The following is a 20,930-nucleotide window of genomic DNA, read 5'->3' as shown; positions in this document are numbered from 1 at the left end:
TACATTTTCGACCGATGTCTATGAAGGCGATGTAAAAGGTCTGTCATTTTAAACATCGGGTTAAAACCGATGTAGTATCACTTAACGACATCGGGTGTAAAACCGATGTAATATTATATGTTAATAACACTAGTTTTGGCAGTGGTATATGTTGGTGCGGGGAGCATCCGACGATCGAACCTGAGTTTTGATAATGGCAAAGGATTCAAAGTTAAGGTTCGTGGTGATCTAACGTGCTGAATAAGTGTTTCAGGAAAGTCCTAGCTGCGGTTAGGCAAAGGGAAAATCCTAAGGGGTGGTAACCTTAGGTCCTAGAGGGCGGTAACCCTAGGTGGAGGAAAACCCTAAGGGGCGACAACCTTAGGTCCTAGGGGGCGGTAACCCTAGGTGGAGGAAAACCCTAAGGGGCGGCAACCTTAGGTCCTAGGGGGCAGTAACCCTAGGTGAGGGAAAACCCTAAGGGGTGGCAACCTTAGGTCATAGGGGGTGGTAACCCTAGGTGGAGAAAAACCCTAGGGGGCGGTAACCCTAGGTCCTAGGGGGTGGTAACCCTAGGCAGAAGTCCAGTCGGTCTGGAGGACCGGACTGGCATCAGGTAATCTCTCCTGAGGGGAGTAGGTGAGGACGCGTTCCCCGTAGAGGGAACAGTAGGCGTCGGGTCGACCTAGGGTTTCCGGTAGGAAATCCGAAGTCAGACTCGGACAGTCCGAAGACTGTCAATTATTCCTTACTGTGTTTTATCAGATTCTAACACTGTCTTGCAGGGGATTTTGCTCGGACTAACCTTGTTTTGCAGGAGAAGCAGCTCCTGGAAAAAGGAGGTCCGGGCGCCCGGGACCAACTTTTATCCCTGCCGCGACTTCGGTACGTGGAGCATCCTGGTTGGTTGGCCACGTCACACTCCAGGCGCCCGGAATGTCATATAAAAAGAGCGTCGAGGGTGCAGCCAAAGAACAACGAATTCTAAGCTTTCTTCTGTGAAGTGCTGCCAACGAGACGACCTTGAAGTGCTACTACTCGACGTCGACAACCCGAAGCTCAGACTCTTCGATCTTTTGTTGTCGGTATTAGTTTACTTATTGCATTAATTGTAATTCAAATTGTAATCTTTCCGATATATAGTTGTTGCCCACCGAAAGCGGTCAAGGACCGCGGGCCTTCGAGTAGGAGTCGCCATAGGCTCCGAACGAAGTAAAACACCTGCGTCTCTGTGTGTTTGATTTTACTTTCCGCTGCGTTTCTATTCTGTGTTTTAAATCATTAAAATAGCCACGAGCGCTATTCACCCCCCCTCTAGCGCTTTCGATCCATCAATTGGTATCAGAGCGGGGTCGCTTTGAACTGGTGCAACCACCATTCAAGCATTTTTCGTGGCTTTGTCATTTGTATAGGTTAAACGCCTTTCGTTTTTTCCCTCCAAAACTATTTTTGAAAAATTAATTTTCATCTTTTCACCATTGGTTGGAATTAACGAAATATTGCGTTTTCAAAAATTTATGGTAATATTTTTTTAATAATATTTTATTATTTTTTCTCAAAATTCCTGAATTACTATTTTTATCTCTCTCCCACACTATTAATCCAAGACTAAGTCTTGGAACAAGTTTTATTGTGTTTATTTTGCGAGATTGTCTTTCTAAAATGGCCCATCAAGAAGGCTACAACACTGCTCGCCCACCGCTCTTCTCCGGAGATGATTTCGGAGATTGGAAGGGTCGGATGGAGGCGTATCTCCAGACTCACTTTGAAGTCTGGATGATCGTCAAAACCGGGCTTCAACTGCCAACTGACAGCGCCGGCAAGCCGCTACTGTACGAGAACTGGGACGCAAACCTTATCAAAAAGGTAGAAGCAAACGCAAAAGCAACGTATACACTTCAGTGTGGTTTAACGAATAAGGAGTTGAATCGCGCCGGCCCATTTTCAAGCGCTAAGGAGCTGTGGGAGAATCTGATTGAGCTACACGAAGGTATTCTTGATACGAAAATAGGTAAGCATGTTTTAATAAATAAATTATTTGAGCAGACTAATACTATTCAGGCCGAGGAAGGTGTTGCGTTATTTGCAGGAACAAGCAAGATGAAGAAAGCACTGAAGGCAACATGGTCCGAGTCATCAGATGAATCCGGGTCCGACGAAGAAGAACCGACGAGCTTCCTCGCTCTACCAGTACAAGCAACCGTGGTGGAAACTAAGTCCGAGTATGAGTCAGAAACCGAGAGCGAATCCGAGACTGAGTCTGATCAAAGCCACGAATCCGCATTCGTTTCCGAAGGACCAAAACCCACTGTAAGTTCACTACTCGCAGAATTTCAATTAGATAACTTGCATGAATTATTACCTTACTTAGTAAAAAAGTTGGCTAAATCCAACGTCCGGGTTAAGTCGCTCCAAAAGGAGGTAACAGCCCTTAAGGAAGCGACTGACTCGAGCTCTTTAACTGAGTCAGTTCAAACTGGAAGTTCAACTCAAGTCCAACAACTTGAGGAAGAGAATTCCAATTTGAAAGATCAAATTAAAGAACTCAAGGACACGTTGGAACGGTTCACCTTGGGCTCCAAGAATCTGGATCTGATTCTTGGAAAACAGCGAGCCGTTTACAACAGAACTGGACTTGGATTTAAAACTAAAACAAAATACAAATCATATTTATCGCTAGTTAATAGAAATAATAGAAAAATTGTCCAAGCATGGGTGCCAAAATCCAACTTGGTTAATCAAGTTGGAAATGGTCTCTATTGGGTCCCCAAGGATCAAGTCTATTACCTTGATAGACCATATCGAGGCTATGATCCAGGGGGAGCTAATAAAAAAATAATATTAAAAACATAATTCAAATTAATATTCAAAATTAAATTCAAAATTAAAAAAAAATCAATTAAAAATTCAAAATTAAATTCAAAATTCAAAATTAGTTATTAAAATTAAAATTCAAAATTTATTATTAATTATTAATTATTAAAATTCAAAATTCGAAATTAATTACTAAAATTCAAAATTCGAAATTAGTTACTAAAATTCAAAATTCAAAATTAAATTCAAAATTCGAAATTAATAACTAAAATTCAAATTCAAAATTAATTATTAAAACTTAAAATTCATATTCAAAATTCGTAATTAAAACTTAAAATTCAAATTTAAAATTCGTAATTAAAATTTAAAATTCAAACTCAAAATTCGTAATTAAAATTTAAAATTCAAATTCAAAAATTCGAAATTAATTATTAATCAAATAGTAGGAGGGTCGAGAATAGCTGGCAACTCCGAAATCTATTTACCCGACATGGTAACCGAACTTAATCTACCCGAAATGGGTAAACAAGAGTAGATTACCTGGATGGGTAAATAAGGATAGATTAAAAAGGGTTAAATTTTAACTTGAAGCACAGTACTGGTGAAATTTTTGGATGATAGTACGTTAGGGAAGCTTGGGCATCGCATGTCTAGGAAGATATGGCTTCGACCTGGTGCATTTGGCCAAGTGGAACTGACCGAAGCTACCCTTAAATGGATCCTAACTAGTTAGACCAAGGTTTAGTATTAAGCTCAATGGGTAAGACTATTTGGGAAACCTCGAAGGCATGGTTACTTTAATGAGTACCTTGTGACTCACCATAGCCCAGAAGTTTTTCCAAAGAATGCTTACTTGTTGAACCCAAAGCTAAACCTGAATCTAACAAAAAGTTAAACCAGACCCTTAAATTCAACCATAATTCATCTCACAACAATTATATGATTCCCTGATTGAAAAGTTAGATAGGTGAGATGACCAAGGAATTTTAAAAATTCAAACTGATAGTTGTTCAAAACTTTTAAAACTTCTTTTCAAAATTATTTGAAAAATCTCTTCAAAATCAGTTCAAAACTTTTAAAACTTCTTTTCAAAATTATTTGAAAAATCTCTTCAAAATCAGTTCAAAATCTTTTAAAACTTTATTTCAAAATTATTTGAGAAATCTTTTCAAAATCAGTTCAAAATCGTTTAAAACTTCATTTCAAATTTATTTGAAAAATCTTTTCAAAATCAGTTCAAAATCTTTTAAAAACTTCATTTCAAAATTATTTGAAAAATCTTTTCAAAATCAGTTAAAACTTCATTTAAAATTTATTTGAGAAATCTTTTCAAAATCAGTTCAAAATCTTTTAAAACTTCATTTCAAAATTATTTGAAAAATCTTTTCGTAATCATTTCAAAATTATTTTAAAACTTAATTTGAAAAATGATCATTTCAAAATCTTTTGAAAAATCATTTAATCCTCTGAAAAATTAATTTCAAAACCCTTTTCAGAAGTTATTAAATTCTTTGAAATTCTAAACTCAATTAATTTTTAAATTTTCAAAGTAATGGTCACCTATTTAGAATTCTAACTGATATTTTTAATGTTGTAAATTAAAGTAAACTCCATCTCACACTCACTCATATGCTAAACATGCTTGTTAATCTAGAATGAGTGAGATGGAAAATTAGGAAAATAATTTTTTAACCTCTCATGCTTGAACTCCTGAACTCAAAAATTTATTAAGGCATTAATTAAGGGGGAGTGATTTTGAGTCGGTTTTAAAAATTAGTTTTTCTTTAAAAAATTTTTGACTTGAAAATTAAAAACTATTTTTGACATATTTCGAAAATTCAAGCTATTTTTTTTAGCGTTAAAATTAAAATTACTTTATAACCTGACCTTTAAAACTAAGCCCTTATGTAAAACCCCTTTAAGCTAAGTACCCAATCAAATCCTCTTTAACTAAACTCAATTAAATTACACTCTAGACTTAGCTATTTGGCAAGATGTGCTCTAGAGGCAATATTAAAGTTTAAGCATGCTTGTACTTAAGGGCTCTGATACCTGACCAAAACCAAATCTTGACTCATTCTTGGACCTTAGGGCTCTGATACCTTACTAAAACAAAATTTGTAAACTATTAAACACTAAAGTTAACGCTTCTCCTTTGCCTTAAGTATCTTTGAAATTCATTTCTCTTAAGCAGTTTTTCAAACTTAAAACTTTTTCAAACTTAAAACTTTCAAATCTCTTCTATTTGAAAATTCTTTTTGGAATTTTGTTTGAAAATTCGTTAAGTTGAAATTCTGTTTGAAAACTCTTTAAGCTGCAATTAACTTCTTTAAGTTGAAAATTTTCCTTGAAAATTTTTTAAGCTGGAAAATTTCTGAAGTTGATTGAAATTTTTTTTTTGGAAACTCCTCAAAAATGTTGCTATTAAAACCAATTCTAAGATGTTGCTTTTCTCTTAAACCTTTTTTGCCTCGTACCTAAGTTTTTCAAACAAACTCTGCTAAGTGTTGTCTTGAAAAGTTAAGTTTTTTTCAAAACTAGCTTATTTTTTGATATATGGCAAAGGGGGAGAGTAGAGAAATTCAAAAGAGAACAATAAATCCAAAGGGGAGGTTATATTAAGGGGGAGTTTGTAATGCCATGTCTTTCTTTACATCTTACTGCATATTATTACTTAACTTTGAATTTCGATTGCCATAATCAAAAAGGGGGAGATTGTTGGTGCGGGGAGCATCCGACGATCGAACCTGAGTTTTGATAATGGCAAAGGATTCAAAGTTAAGGTTTGTGGTGATCTAACGTGCTGAATAAGTGTTTCAGGAAAGTCCTAACTGCGGTTAGGCAAAGGGAAAATCCTAAGGGGCGGCAACCTTAGGTCCTAGGGGGCGGTAACCCTAGGTGGAGGAAAACCCTAAGGGGCGGCAACCTTAGGTCCTAGGGGGCGGTAACCCTAGGTGAGGGAAAACCCTAAGGGGCGGCAACCTTAGGTCCTAGGGGGTGGTAACCCTAGGTGGAGAAAAACCCTAGGGGGCGGTAACCCTAGGTCCTAGGGGGTGGTAACCCTAGGCAGAAAGTCCAGTCGGTCTGGAGGACCGGACTGACATCAGGTAATCTCTCCTGAGGGGAGTAGGTGAGGACAGTAGGCGTCGGGTCGACCTAGGGTTTCCGGTAGGAAATCCGAAGTCAGACTCGGACAGTCCGAAGACTGTCAGTTATTCCTTACTGTGTTTTATCAGATTCTAACACTGTCTTGCAGGGGATTTTGCTCGGACTAACCTTGTTTTGCAGGAGAAGCAGCTCCTGGAAAAAGGAGGTCCGGGCGCCCGGGACCAACTTTTATCCCTGCCGCGACTTCGGCACGTGGAGCATCCTGGTTGGTTGGCCACGTCACACTCCAGGCGCCCGGAATGTCATATAAAAAGAGCGTCGAGGGTGCAGCCAAAGAACAACGAATTCTAAGCTTTCTTCTGTGAAGTGCTGCCAACGAGACGACCTTGAAGTGCTACTACTCGACGTCGACAACCCGAAGCTCAGACTCTTCGATCTTTTGTTGTCGGTATTAGTTTACTTATTGCATTAATTGTAATTCAAATTGTAATCTTTCCGATATATAGTTGTTGCCCACCGAAAGCGGTCAAGGACCGCGGGCCTTCGAGTAGGAGTCACCATAGACTCCGAACGAAGTAAAACACCTGGTCTCTGTGTGTTTGATTTTACTTTCCGCTGCGTTTCTATTCTGTGTTTTAAATCGTTAAAATAGCCACGAGCGCTATTCACCCCCCCTCTAGCGCTTTCGATCCATCAGTATATGACCGATGTAATATTAGTTAATGACACCGGTTTTGCAGCGGTGGAAAACCAATGTAATATCAAGTTTGTTTAACGACACAAATTCAATTTTCGAAACAGTGAAAAATCGATAAAATGCACCAATATTATTCTTACAACAGTATCCATAAAATATACAAATATTCATAAATTAGGCATATTCTTCTTCAACAGTATCCATAAAATACACAAATATTCACAAATTACATAAATATTCTTCTTACAACAGTATCCATAAAATACACAAATTCTTTTGTCAACATCAAAAGGTAATAAATATTGTACACATCAAGGTAATATCCGTAATTTACATTCTATGCAAATGCATGCATCATCCAAAGTTTTCAATAATCAAATACCTTTCCTACTCAAATGTAATCTAGCATGCATCCAGCCCACTCGAACCACACTTCATCAATTTCAACTCTGGAGTACTTGAGATTTGTAAACTGTAAAAACACATAAATAATATATTAGTCCCATGACGGATACTCAGCATAACCATCTCATTTCACTGTAAAACAATGACATTTTCTAAAGCATAATGGCTGCACCTGGTTAGTCCCAAGACATCTGTCCATGGACTCATGGCATAAGAGCATGGGTGCATTTGGTCCTCAGGCGTATTGAATTTTTTTTATTGCTGACTCATTATCATGCAAACCAAAAAAAAAACAAAATAAGGAATGTAACAACTATCATCAAACATACCACACAAGATATTCTTGATGATTTACCAAACTTGACTGCTTCATCCTGTATTTGAGTGGCCAGCTCCCTTGTTGGTGACAAAATTAGTTCAGTAGGATCCATCTTAGAATTATTATGATTGCGTTTGAGAACAACAAACCCTGGCATTAGAAAGCCTATTGTTTTTCCTGATCCTGTCTTTGCAATGACAACAATGTCACACCCCCTTAAGACAATTGACCATGACTGAGTCTGAATTGGTGTAGGAGCCGAGAAGCTGGCATGATGTATCTATGAAAGCAACAGACAAAAGAAGTTCAGTACCAAGAATGTGCAACACCTCGTCACAAAAACAAATGTTGCTCCATTACATGTTGATATAAAACAAACACGTATGGAACCAGGATTTCACCATACACCCTTTTCCTCTGTTTCCTTTGACATAAATGAGGGAAGAAGGATTGGGGGTTATATTTCCTCAATTTTGAGCCAAATCATTGTTGATCACAAATGAACACAGTTGTTAGAACTTTGAATGGAGGAAGGATAGCATAGAAGGTAACAATGACTTGGAAATTGGAAAAAAGATATGTCCGACCTTGCTTAAATGTAAAGGTATACAAGTGAGGATCTCTAACAACATCTTGAGTGCTCTTTTAATTTGCTGGAAAAATTTTGCTTCCCACCAAGAGCAAACCAGAAAGCCGAGCTTTCTGTTCCCTCTTTGCAATGCTTCAATGTAGCACCTGGCTGCAGGCGAAAAAGAAATCTTGTAGAACCATGACGTTGGATAAAGAATCACTCTTTAAACTGTATGGAAGCAACAGATCTAGGAGTACATCATATTTCTCTGAAAATGTATGGAAGGACTATTTGCACCTGAGATATTGCTGACAACTTTTAAAATCTTTACCAACCTATAATTGTGCCTTGCAAGTTCAATCATTCAATGATTAACCTATATGGATGCTCCACAATGGAAAAGATAACAAAGATAACTCGTTGACCGAAATATGTTTATAATTCAAAGTTGGTAACCATAATATAAAATTGTTGTCTCGTTTATATTCTATCTTAATTCAATTAACTAATTATATGAATGTCAAATGGACTAACATGTTAGCACAAAAGAAATAGAGGATGATGTTTAGGCACAAAATCTTTTTAACATTTTTCCATATTATACCTTCAAAAATTCTGATGTCTGATCAACCCACTGTTGTTGTTCATGAGTACTTGAACTTCCATTCCACGTGAAAACTGTATTCCAAGATTGCAAAACAAAACAATCATAGGAATTTAAGGATGTCGCCACCTAAAAAACAGATAACGCCATTGTAATTGTAGTACTTAAGTCTCTAAATGATAATTATGTTTTTTTTCTTAATTACAAAAATGAAGATGATAGGTGTCATGTAGCTCGGTTGGTGAGAGCTTTGATGGCTCTTTCTCCCATCTAATTTTAAATACAAGAAGATTGTAGATAAAAATTAAAGTATGAATAGCAAAAATGTGAATAGCCATACCGCATCAACTTGCATTGCCTTACGGTTGTGGGATGATGTACCAGATACTTGGATCAGCGCAATGCCATCGGGAGCATAAGTTTCATCACTCAGGTTTTTTTTTTTTTTTTTTTCTGAAATTAAGCTTTTGTACCCAGAACCGACTCCACCCTATTTAAGAGAAATAATTGTAATATAACAGTTAAAAAAAAAGACTGTGAAATGTTTTTCCTAGACATGCTAGATCAAAGTGGTAAATAATTAATAATTAGTAGGTGGTACCTTCAAAACAACCATGGGATGGAAAAGTGCGATGAATTGTAGCAGCTCTTTCCCTTGAAATATGCATCCCTGCAAGACATGAATTTCATGAAGAAGTTCAGTTTATCAAGTTCATGGATAAAGATTAGTAAATTTAAACTTATAAGAACCTGCACTGGTCTCCTTTTCAAGGAGATCCACATTTTAGTAGCCAGTTGTAGAGCCATTAGCTGATCATCCTGGAAATAAGAAATTCACATTGTGATGATAAACCTAATTAGCAGCTCATTGAACTATAAGCAACTCTGCATCATAGAGTTGCGGGATAGGAGTATAACTACTACTCTTTTGGTTCCTTAAGAGGACACTTGGTTATTGGTAGTTACCTGAGTGCTATCCTTTCCCATCCAACAAGTCAAGAAGTAGTCCTCTTTCTTTTCACCAGAATGATATGTTTTTTTTCTAGCCACATAGAAAAGCATTGTCTTTAAACTTTTTTCTTTTCTTTTCTTGTAGTGATAGGGGTGGTAAACTTGAGTTCTACAAAGACAAATTACCTGTATGAAGTCAATGAACGCATTAAGAATGGTCATAAATCTTTCTAATTTTACTATAGAAATTGCTCCCAACAGTCACAGTATCAGCTAATTTGTCATCCATCCTTGTCGAGTTTGATCACTAAGAATTGTTGTAAACTACGTAAACAATTACAAAAGAAACCCTATCCATCTTGATTTGATTTTAAAGAATGAAGCTTATTGATAGCTTTCAGAATTGTGAAAGAGACACATGATTAACAAAAATTCAAATATTGCATAATTGATTACATCCATTCTAGTTGCAAAATCGCACAAAGCACATGCAATCAGAAACCCAACCACAAGCATCCACATGTCAGCTAGTGGCACATAGATGGCAATTTAATTCAATGAAAAAAGAGAAGAAAAAAACATGTAAAAGTGTATGAAAATAGGACAACAATTCAAGAAAATCACAATTTCAAAGGTCAAGATTCAAAATTCATGTCAACAACCATCAGAAAAAAACCATCAAAACAAAGAGCAAATTATTTACAAAATGTGCAATGCTATAATCTAAAAATGATACAGTCATATAGAAGCAACTGATGTAAGAATTATATAGAGTAATTGGCTAAGAAGCATAGCACTCCGCAACATATGTAGGCGATTCAAAAATCTAGGGATCTCGCTTCGTAATAAGTTTAGATTATTTCTCTTAAAGGGAGATAGGCTTACTCACTTTCATTGATCCTCCGATGAATGTTTTGAAGATTGGGCGGTTGTAGTGCTTCTTCTTTGAGTTCCAATATCATCACTCATATATCAGTACAAAAAGCTCATACACTTGTACATAAAGTGAGAAAGGAACTGCAAATTCTATGGGTACATGATTAGAGTGTTAGTCCTTCATTGGCAATAATAGATAAAAGCTCATACACTGATAACCGTTAGTGTGTGTTTGCAAAGAACTCACTGTAGCAGTTCGCCTCTCACTGAAGCATTTGGACTTCTATAGTTCCTTGTAGAGTTCACCTTTAGTTGCATATTCCAGTATCAAGTAAACTCGAGTCTGTGATACAAAGGAGAATCTAGGTCAATTGAGGTGGCATAAACAAAATTTAGAAAAATTGATAAATAAAATAGAAGAACACAAGAACTGGAGGAAAACAGGGGAAAATGAAGCTGCGGGTTGTAAAGCAAGGAGATCAGCAACATTCGGAACTATTACACTGCTACATGCTTCCTACTGTTGAGAAAAAATAACCCTTTCTTCTCGTCATATCAAGGAAGTCGATAATGGGAGGAAAACAAAACGATAATTTTCTCACCATGGAACTCGAATCAAACCGAGTGAGAGGCGAAAACAAGATCAGAAATAAACCTTAACAAGAAAATAAGAAGAAGAAAGAACAGACGTCACTATATAAGCCATTCCCTACCTCTTGCTCAAGCTCTCCGCCTCTTCTGCCGACAGCTGCGCTTCGAACATCACGGGGCTAATGTCGCCTACGGGCTGCCAGGAAAAGTGATCGTAAGCGTGAGGAGCCAAAAATTAGGGCATTTCTCGGACTACATTATCTTGAGCGTTCGTCGGGACGGCGGCGTCATCCCGACAAGGTGCGGAGAAGAGAAATTACCAGCTTTGGTCATGCCGATGCCGCTATCGATGATGGAAAGCGTCTTGTTCGCCTTGTCAGGCACAAGGCGGATGAAGAGCTCCGGCTGGGCGTCCAACTTGCTCTTGTCGGTGAGACCCTCGAACCGGATCTTATCGAGTGCCTGCAGTCACATGATTTGCTTCAGCAACGACAACACGGGAAAAAAATGGGAGCAACAAAATGGAAAGCAGCGATGTCTCACATCCGAGGCGTTGCTAATCAGCTCGCGCAGGAAGATCTCCTTGTTGGAGTAGAAGGTGTTGATGATGAGACTCAGCAACTGGTTGATCTCCGCCTGGAACGCGAAGGTCTCCGTCTCCCCCATCTGCACGTCCGCCATCACCTCGATCGAAAGAAACTGGTTTCGCGAACGGGAACCAGAATTGAATGAATCAAGTGCTTCGATGCGATCTCGTCGGCCACTACCTTAGCCGGGAAGAGCGAAGAGAGGAAGGAGGAGGAGGAAGAGAGGATCGGACGAGGAGGCATAATGGAACGATTTATGCTGCGATTTTGCTTAGGACCGAAGCAGGTGTTTTTGATCCTAATCGGGAGAGGAAGGGGCGTCGATCCAGGAAGGGGAAGAGATCCAGGAAGGGGAAGAGGGAGATGAGGCTGAGAGAGATGGTCGGAGGTTTATGTTTAGGTTTAGGTTTAGGCTGAGAGAAGGAGCGCGATATTGGTTTAGGTTTGGAGGGAACTTTGTAAAGTGTTGTAAATTTTGGCTGGTGGAAAAGTTAAATTATTTTTTTTTGTTCATTAACACCGAGTTTTAAAAACCGCTGTTAAAAACTGTGTCTATTAACAAAAAAAAGGCGCTCATAGACATCGGCTAAAAAACCGATGTCTATGAGCGCAAATCTGTGCTCATAGACACCGATTTTTGGAAAAATCGGTGTAAAATACTCAAAGACATCGATTTTTGCTTAAAACTGTTGCTGTTCCACCGATGTCTATGAGGGTTTTTCTTGTAGTGACGAGACTCTTGTACACATGTATGAGTAATTTGAATTCGTAGAACGAGAAAATATTACTTGGGCTAGGTGTGACGTAGTCAGTCTAGTGGGGACAAACACATACACCATGTCTTGAACTAAATGGGTATAATACGAGTGAAAGGAACAAGGTACGACTCATTGTAATTGCTGAAGGGTTTAGAATTAGTTCTAAAATCAACTATAATTTTTTGACTAATTAGGGATCATGATGTATAGGGATGTAAATGAACCAAACGGTTCGCGAGCTATTCGGAGCTCGATTTTGTAAAAAGCTCATTCGAGTTCGTTCGTTTATCTTATCGAGTCGAGCTCGAGCTCGATTTCGAGCTCGATAGATTTATCGAGCCGAGCTCGAGCTTAAGGATATTTGGCTCGTGAGCTCGCGAACATGTTCGTTTATAGGATCGCGAGCCAAAAATATGAGCCTTAAACCGAGTCAAAAAATGAGCTCTAAAACGAGCCCAAAAAATGAGCTTTAATTAAAACGAGCCTTAAAATGAGCTTTAAAATGAGCTTTAAAATGAGCCAAAAATGAGTTCTAAAATGAGCCAAAAACGAGCCCGAGCTCGTTTAATGAGTTTGGCTCGTCAACTTTGATAATCGAGCTAATAACGGGCCGAGCTCGAACGGTTTGCGAGCTTGATAGTTCCAAAACGAGCCAAGCTCGAGCCTTGTGATAAAAGTTCGATTCGAGCTCGAGCCGAGCTCGAGCCTGAATATAACTTAAACGAGTCGAGCTCGAGCCTAATACTGTTCGGCTCGGTTCGGCTCGTTTACATCCCTAATGATGTACTACTAGGTGTCACTCATGATCATTTGATAATTAAGTAGTTAATTATAGACGACCATGATAAATCGAGAACCAATTGGGTCACACGTACTAATGAGTCATTCTTAGATCAAGAGATAATATTTTGTTGGACTATACATAAGACAAATATGGAAATATTTGTCATGATGGAAGCGCGGATGAGTTACACCTCTTAAGGTAGAGTTGGACCATATTTGATTTAATCATGAATTAGTTATGAACCAACTTGATTTAGTTGTGAACCAAATCAAGGAGCTAATGAGCTAATTTTTAGTTAAGGGATAATGAGTTGGATTTGAACTTTCTAATCTAACTCATTAAAGATGATTATATGATATTGCGTACCTTTAGAGCATGCATGTTGTCAGAGAATGTCGAGTGTTAGGGTCTACCGGGTGAGAGAGGGTGTACGGTGGCCTCCTAATGGTGGAAGGAATGTTCCATTTGTAGGCAATAGCATACCACTAGAATATTCCCTGATGCATGACAATTATTCTCTGACAGGAGGTTACGATTTCTTGACATTGTTTGTCACTTAGCGCTTTCTGTCCTGCCCGAGTTTAGCTATGGACAGCTTAGGATGACTATTTGGGTGTGCCACCTGACTTGAGTCTTGATGAGAGAGACGAGTTGTGGCGAGGGCCCCATCTTTCATACTTGGATCGCTGAAGGGCCGACCGGAAGTTATCTTACTGAAAGTAGCAGGCCTAGCTATGTGGTCTTGTTAGAGTATATACTAAAAGGCTAGCTTTTATAAACATTTATTTTGAAATAAAGAATCACATTGGTAAAAAAATGTGTACATTTATATGCTAAGTGTAGTTGTTCAATTAATTTACATTGTAGATAAAATGGTGTGTGGTGTCACACACAGAAGATCATGTTATCGATTTTATATAAATTATAAACAGTAGCTCACGACTAAGATGGATAGGAACAAACCATTGTAATAGTCGTAGTGTAATTTGGTATTAGTTTATCTTAACTATAAAATTACACTAGTACACTCTAAGTGTATTGAGCAGGACCATTTAAAGTATGTTCTTTTTATACTGACTTAATAAAAGAACAAGACCTTAGTTATTATGGAAGTGTGTGCTCTTAATTCTAATATAATAACAAACACATATATTTAGTATTTATTTCTTTGACTTATGAAAGGGTGAGATTTAGCTCGTTAAATCAATAGGCCCGATAAGTTGGGAAATAATATTACTTATAGTGTGTGTTGTTGATTATATAAGGAAACTGTGTCCTAATAATCTAGGTTGATAATGTCCCCAAGAGGAGCTCATAAGGATTGTCATGTTAAACCCTACAGGTGGACTTAGTCCGACATGACAATAAGTTTGAGTGGTACTACTCTTGGACTAAGATATTAATTAAAGTGAGTTATTAGTAATTCATTTAATTAGTAGGCATTCGACATCTTAAACATAGGGAGATTAACACACTCATAATAAGGAGCCCAAAATATAATTTGGGATTGGTGCGGTAGTTCAATAATAATTCTTTAATGATATGAATTATTATTGATGAAATTAAGTTGGGTGTTCGGGGCGAACACGGGAAGCTTAATTTCATCGAGAGATCAAAACCAATTTCTCCTCTCGGTCCCTATCGTAGCCTCTTATTTATAAAGTGTGATACCCACCTATACCCACCTTCCTACCCAACCTTAGGTGGTCGGCCAAGCAAGCTTGGAGTCCAAGCTTGGGCCGGCCAAGCCATAGGTTGAGCCAAGTTAAGGTGGTCGGCCCTAGCTTGGAGCCCAAGTTTGGTGTGGTCGGCCATGTAAAGAATAAAAGGGATTTTATTTAAAATCTTTCCATATGTGGAAGTCATGATTTTAAAAGAGAGTTTAAACTTTAAATCTTTTCTTTTATAGCTTTCTACAAAAGATTAAGAGAAAGATTAGATATCTTTCCTTATTTGTAGTTAAAAGGAAGATTTTAATTATAAAGAAAACTTTCATTTTTGAAATCATCCACATGTTTAAATAGAGAGATTTTAATTTATAAAATTTCCTTTTATAACTAACCATGAAGGAAAAAATCATTAGAGAAATTTTTATTTTAAAAATTTCTGGAAACAAATAAGGAAGTTTTAATTTTGTGTTTAAAACTTGCCTTATTTGGAGCACATGAGGTGGCCAACCATGATAAGGGTTCACATAAATTTTTAATTAAAATTTTCTTATTAACCAAAGCCAAGGAAAATAAGGAAATATTAATTATAATTAAATTTCCTTATATACCAAGACCAAAGAATATAAAAGAGGAGGTAGTGGCGCCTCACCTCATACAACATATCTTCTAGTATTTTTCTCTCTTTTCTTCCTTGGTGGTGGCTGGCCCTATCATCTCTTCCTCTCTTCTTCTAGTGGCTGAACCTATCATCCTCTTGGAGCTTGTTTTGGTAGCCGGATTTGCTTGGTGAAGAAAGAGAGAAAGAAGACTTTGTTTCCTAGTTTTCCTTGGAGCTTGGTTGGTGGCCGAGACTTGCTATCTCTTGGAGAAGGTTGCTTGGCCGAAACTTGGAAGAAGGAAGAAGGAAGAAGGAAGAAGGAGGCTTGGTGAATTCTCATCTCGGTAGATCGTTGCCCACACAACATCCGAGATAAGAAGAGGAATACGATAGAAGATCAAGAGGTTGTTGCTTACAAAAAAAGGTATAACTAGTAATTGTTTTCCGCATCATACTAGTTTTCTTTGTATGAATTCCAAACACAAGAGGCATATGATTCTAGGTTTCAGATTTGTTTCGAATTTGTGTTTCTTTGTTTTTCGATCTTGTGATTCGATTGTTCTTTTTAGTTAAACCTAGGGTTACTATAATGAAATTAAATATTAAATTTCGTTGAAAGGCTTTGTCTAGGAAGTGGTGGTTCCTCCCATATCCAAGAAGGTCTAGTGTCTCGCCATGTTTAACTTGGAAGCTGATTTCTGAAATTAATATTTAATTGAATTTATAATATAAGCGGATTTGGATCTATAATGTTAAGTATCGTTTGCGATCCAAGTCTAAACCTCTAAGAACAGATAAGTTAAATTTGAAAATCAATAATGTTAAGTTCCGTTTGTGATTCCAAATTTAATTTCTAAAGAACAAAATAGGTTGTTAGGAATGGTTTAGAACTTGTACAAAATTTTTGTACAGGGGAACCAGTACGATATTCCGAGTATCAACCAACAGGCCTGAGCTGAGGAAGCCCGACCAGTCAGGGCAAGTCAGGTACTACTCCAAGTTGTGTCTTATGTCTCTGATCTGGGACCCTGCTCTGTCTATACCCGACCGGTAATTATGTCTTCTTTCCCCTCCTAACTATTGACTGCCACGTCCCTTGGACTTTTAACTGCCCTTGATTGTCACATCCCCTTGACTTCTGACTATCATTAATTGTTGCATCCCCTTGACTTCTAACTGTCTGATCTTATCGGACCCCACTTTTATGCACCGTATCATATGCTATGTTGTGTACTAGGCCCGATGTATCTCTGAGTGTTACGAGCATATACTAATCACATCCAGGATTTGATTATTAGGTGGTTGTCAAGATGATCCTTAAGTACTTAAGAAGAACTAAGGATATGTTCTTAGTTTATAGAGATAGTGATATGATCATACACGGATATACGGATGTCAATTTCCAGACGGACAAGGATGATTATAAGTCTCAGTCTGGATTCGTATTCATATTAAAGGGAAATTGTTAGTAGGAAAGAAATACAACTTGAGAAAATTGTCACTGAAAGAAACCTAGTGGATCCTTTCATAAAACCTCTACCTCAAAACAAGTTTGAGAGTCATGTGGAGACCTACAGTGTTGGACACCATGGCGATTGACATTAGGCCGAGTGGGAGTGTTAGATTTTGAGGAATATCATAAGGTAATCGCCTTATAGTTTTTATTAAATATAGATTCACTATTTGAGTGCATATTATATATTTGATTGTCTTAAACTCTTTTATTGAATGTCTGCAATACAATTCATAGCAAAAGAGAAATCCTAATTGAATCACAACTAGTGATTATCTCTACATGTGCAATTATAAACATATTGAAATTTCCTTAATCGTTGAATTGATGTATTAGGACATTATCAATTTTGTAAGATTAGCACGGATCATACTCCTTGGTTCGCCCTACCTTCCATTGTAAGGCTAACTACCCGCTCGACCTGTCTGCCCAGATGACCAATCTATTGCTTGCCCACCCGACCCTTAAGTCCCCTCGAACTTTGCTGCTCGGACTCAGAGCTCGATCTACAGTCAACAATTAGTAGAAACCAGCCCCTGCTGACAACCTGAGATTACCTGCTCAGGTCATCTTTGTTGGTTAGTCCTAGGAAGATTGTACCGGTTCTACTGTACAAAATTTTTGTATAAGTGGCGAACCTATCCTAATAACCTATTGTGTTCTTTAGAAATTAAATTCAGAATCGCAAACGGAACTTAACATTATCGATTCCAAATTTAACTTATCTGTTCTTAATGGTTTAGACTTGGATCACAAACGATGCTTAACATTATTGATCCAAATCCACCTATGTTATAAATTCAATTAAATATTAATTTCAGAAATCGACTTCCAGGTTAAACATAGCGAGGCACTAGACCTTCTTGAATATGAGAGCAACCACCACTTCCTAGACAAAACCTTTCAATGAAATCTAATATTTAATTTCCTTATATAATTCTAGGTTTAACAAAAAAAAAAAAACAATCGAATCACAAATTCTAAAAAAAAAAAAAAAAAACACAAACTCGAATCATAAATTCGAAACCTAGAATTATATGTCTCTTGTGTTTGGAATTCATACAAAGAAAAAACTAGTATGATGCGGAAAATAATTATTAGTTATACCTTTTTTTGTAAGCAACAACCTCTTGATCTTCTACTGTATTTCTCTTCTTATCTCGGACGTCGTGTGAGCCATGATCTACCGAGATGAGAACCGCCCAAGATCCTTCTTCTCCAAGCTAGTTTCGGCCACCACAAAAAACTCCAAGAGTGTAAGGTTCGGCCACCACCATCAAACTCCAAGGGATGCTAGAAACAAAGAATCCTTTCTCTCCTTCTTCTCCAAGCAGGATCCGACCACCTTCCAAGCTCCCAAGGATGAAGAGGTTTGGCCAAGGAGAAGAAAGAAAAAGGAGAAGGGAGAATAAGAAGGGCCGACCACACCAAGGAAGAGAGGAGGAGAATAAAATAGAGTTGTGTAAGGTGAGACACCTCTACCCCCTCTTTTATATTCCTTAGTCTTGGCAAATAAGAAAAATTTAAATAAAATCTTCCTTATTTTCTTTACCATGAAAAGGATAATTTTAATTGATTAAAACCAATTTCCTTTTCTTAAACAATATGGTCGGCTACCTCATAGCTCCAAACAAGGAAAGTTTTAATAACATAAGAATTAAAACTTCCTAATTTGTTTTAGGAAATTTTTAATAAAAATTTCTCTAATAATTTTTCCCTTCGTGATTGGTTATAAAAGGAAATTTTATAAATTAAAATCTCTCTATTAAAACATGTGGATGATTTCCAAAAACGAAAGTTATTTCTAAAATTAAAATCTCCTTTCAATCTATAAATAAGGAAAGATATCTAATCTTTCTCTTAATCTTTTGTAGAAAACTATAAAAGAAAATATTTAATTTTTAAACTCTTCTTTTAAATCATCGCTTCCACATAAGGAAAGATTTTAAACAAAATAAAAAATCTTTTTAATATGATGTGGTCGGCCACACCAAGCTTGGGTTCAAGCTAGGGTCGGCCACACAATCTTGGCTCATCCTATTTACTTGGTCAGCCCAAGCTTGGGTTCCAAGCTTGCTTGACCGATCCCATTAGGATGAGTAAGAAGGTGGGTAAGGGTAGGTATAATAGTCTTTATACAAGAGGCTACGATAGGGTCTGAGAGGAGAAATTGGTTTTGGTCTCCCGATGAAATTAAGCTTCCCGTGTTCGCCCCGAACACTCAACTTAATTTCATCAATAATAATTCATACCACTAAAGAATTATTATTAAAATACCGCACCAATCCCAAATTACATTTTGGGCTCTTTCTTATTATGAATGTGTTAGTCTCCCTGTGTTTAAGATGTCATATGTCCACTAATTAATTGAGTTACTGACAACTCATTTTAATTAATATCTCAGTTCAAGAGTAGTACCATTCAACCTTATCATCATGTCGGACTAAGTCCACCTGCAGGGTTTAACATGACAATCCTTATGAGCTCCTCTTGGGGGCATTATCAACCTAGATTACAAGGACACAGTTTCCTTCTATAATCAACAACATACACTATAAATAATATCATTTCCCAACTTATCGGGCCAATTGATTTATCGAGTTAAATCTCACTCTTTGATAAGTCAAAGAAATAAATACTAAATATATGTGTTTGTTATTATATTAGGATTAAGAGCACACACTTCCATAATAACTAAGGTCTTGTTTTTTTATTAAGTCAGTATAAAAGAACTTACCTTAAATGGTCCTGCTTAATACACTCAGAGTGTACTAGTGTGATTTATTAGTCAAGATAAACTAATACCAAATTACACTACGACTATTACAATGGTTTGTTCCTATCCATCTTAGTCGTGAGCTACTGTTTATAATTTATAAAGAACCGATAACATGATCTTCTGTGTGTGACACAACACACCATGTTATCTACAATATAAACTAATTGAACAACTACACTTAACATATAAATGTAGATATTTTTGACCAATGTGATTCTTTATTTCAAAATAAATGTTTACAAAAGCTAGACTTTTAATATACACTCTAACAATCTCTACAGATAAGTTGAATTTAATTTCGTGTAATTTAAATTCGATAAAGTTCTAAATATCTTCGACAGATTGTTTTTTCCAACACTTTTCTTCCGAATCTGTGGCCTGGAAAGCGTCCATCGCAGCCTTGCCTGTCGACGCCATAGTCCCCAACTCTAGCATCTCCACCACTGGTGAGGCTTACTGGCAGACCTCCGCCCCCTCCATTCTCTCCTACGACCTAGCGACCGATAAGGTGAGGGTTGTTCCGTTGCCACTAAGGTGCGTAGAGGCCGCTAGGCTGGTGCACTCTGCTAGCTCGGGGAGGCAGGCTGTGACGTGGGCCTGTGCTGCACGTGTGTGACGATGGCGGAGGTGGTAGTATTTGCAATTTGACGAGTGGACCGTCCTCGGCTCCTTCCCACTGGTGGTCGACGACGACGATGAAGCAGTGGAGTGGGACAACAACGACCCGATCACGTGCAGGGAAACGCCTCGCCCACTGAGATTGAGAGCACGAATCTTGAGGTGGTACTATGGGTGGATGGTAGCCTTTTGGCGGTGGACTTGGAAATCCGACGGATGAAGTAGCTCAAGTTTGACGATCCAACTCCGACTCAGGAGGTGGACTATGTGTCCTCCATCAACACCGTCCCTCCAGCGGCTCTCGTGGCCTACCGCTGGTCGATGATTGTGCTTCATCCATCTATATGTTATCGGGGATTACAATTTACTAAATGTAAATTAGAAGTAAATTATGCTGCTCAATAATACTCTAATCTTAATTATTGTACCAGATTTGATATTAAACGCTGCAAATAATTAACATTTGGTAAGGAAGATGCTCCATAATTTGTTTTTTAACAAACAATTAAAGGTTAAGATTCACATTCAGATTAATTCAACTCATTTATCATTCGATCAAACAGTTTTTACTTTTGAGCTCAGAAATAAATGAACTCAACCAACCAAGTTCTCCCAAACAAACTGAAGATTTAGCTTCTCAAGAACAGATTGCAAAAGGTCAGAAGGAGCCTAGTGGTTCTAACTTGACTATCATTTAATTTTGTTTTG

General features: G+C 37.6%; 1 protein-coding gene and 1 long non-coding RNA gene across 2 annotated transcripts; both read right to left on the bottom strand.

Moving 5' to 3' along the window:
* Positions 1–8,949: 8,949 nt before the first annotated feature.
* On the bottom strand, positions 8,950–9,306 carry LOC122026073. The gene is made up of 3 exons (XR_006124008.1): positions 9,248–9,306; positions 9,099–9,167; positions 8,950–8,987 (listed from the first exon to the last, which is right to left on the bottom strand). It is a non-coding gene; the product is annotated as an uncharacterized LOC122026073 (long non-coding RNA).
* Positions 9,307–11,167: 1,861 nt separating this feature from the next.
* On the bottom strand, positions 11,168–11,629 carry LOC122026449 (heat shock protein 83-like). The gene is made up of 2 exons (XM_042585194.1): positions 11,459–11,629; positions 11,168–11,377 (listed from the first exon to the last, which is right to left on the bottom strand). Exons 1-2 carry the CDS (start codon positions 11,594–11,596, stop codon positions 11,168–11,170), a joined length of 348 nt encoding a protein of 115 aa, XP_042441128.1. The 5' UTR covers positions 11,597–11,629.
* Positions 11,630–20,930: the final 9,301 nt, after the last annotated feature.

This window comes from Zingiber officinale, chromosome 10A, assembly GCF_018446385.1.
Source record: "Zingiber officinale cultivar Zhangliang chromosome 10A, Zo_v1.1, whole genome shotgun sequence".
Taxonomy (NCBI): domain Eukaryota; kingdom Viridiplantae; phylum Streptophyta; class Magnoliopsida; order Zingiberales; family Zingiberaceae; genus Zingiber; species Zingiber officinale.
This window is presented reverse-complemented; position numbering and strand designations above follow the sequence as displayed.

What these genes read in the sequence shown, in the direction of transcription:
- LOC122026449 (XM_042585194.1), bottom strand. Translation starts at nt 11,596, where the DNA reads ATGGCGGACGTGCAGATGGGGGAGACGGAGACCTTCGCGTTCCAGGCG. An exon ending in TGATTAGCAACGCCTCGGAT is followed by an intron (nt 11,378 to 11,458) that starts GTGAGACATCGC and finishes ATGTGACTGCAG; the next exon opens with GCACTCGATAAGATCCGGTT.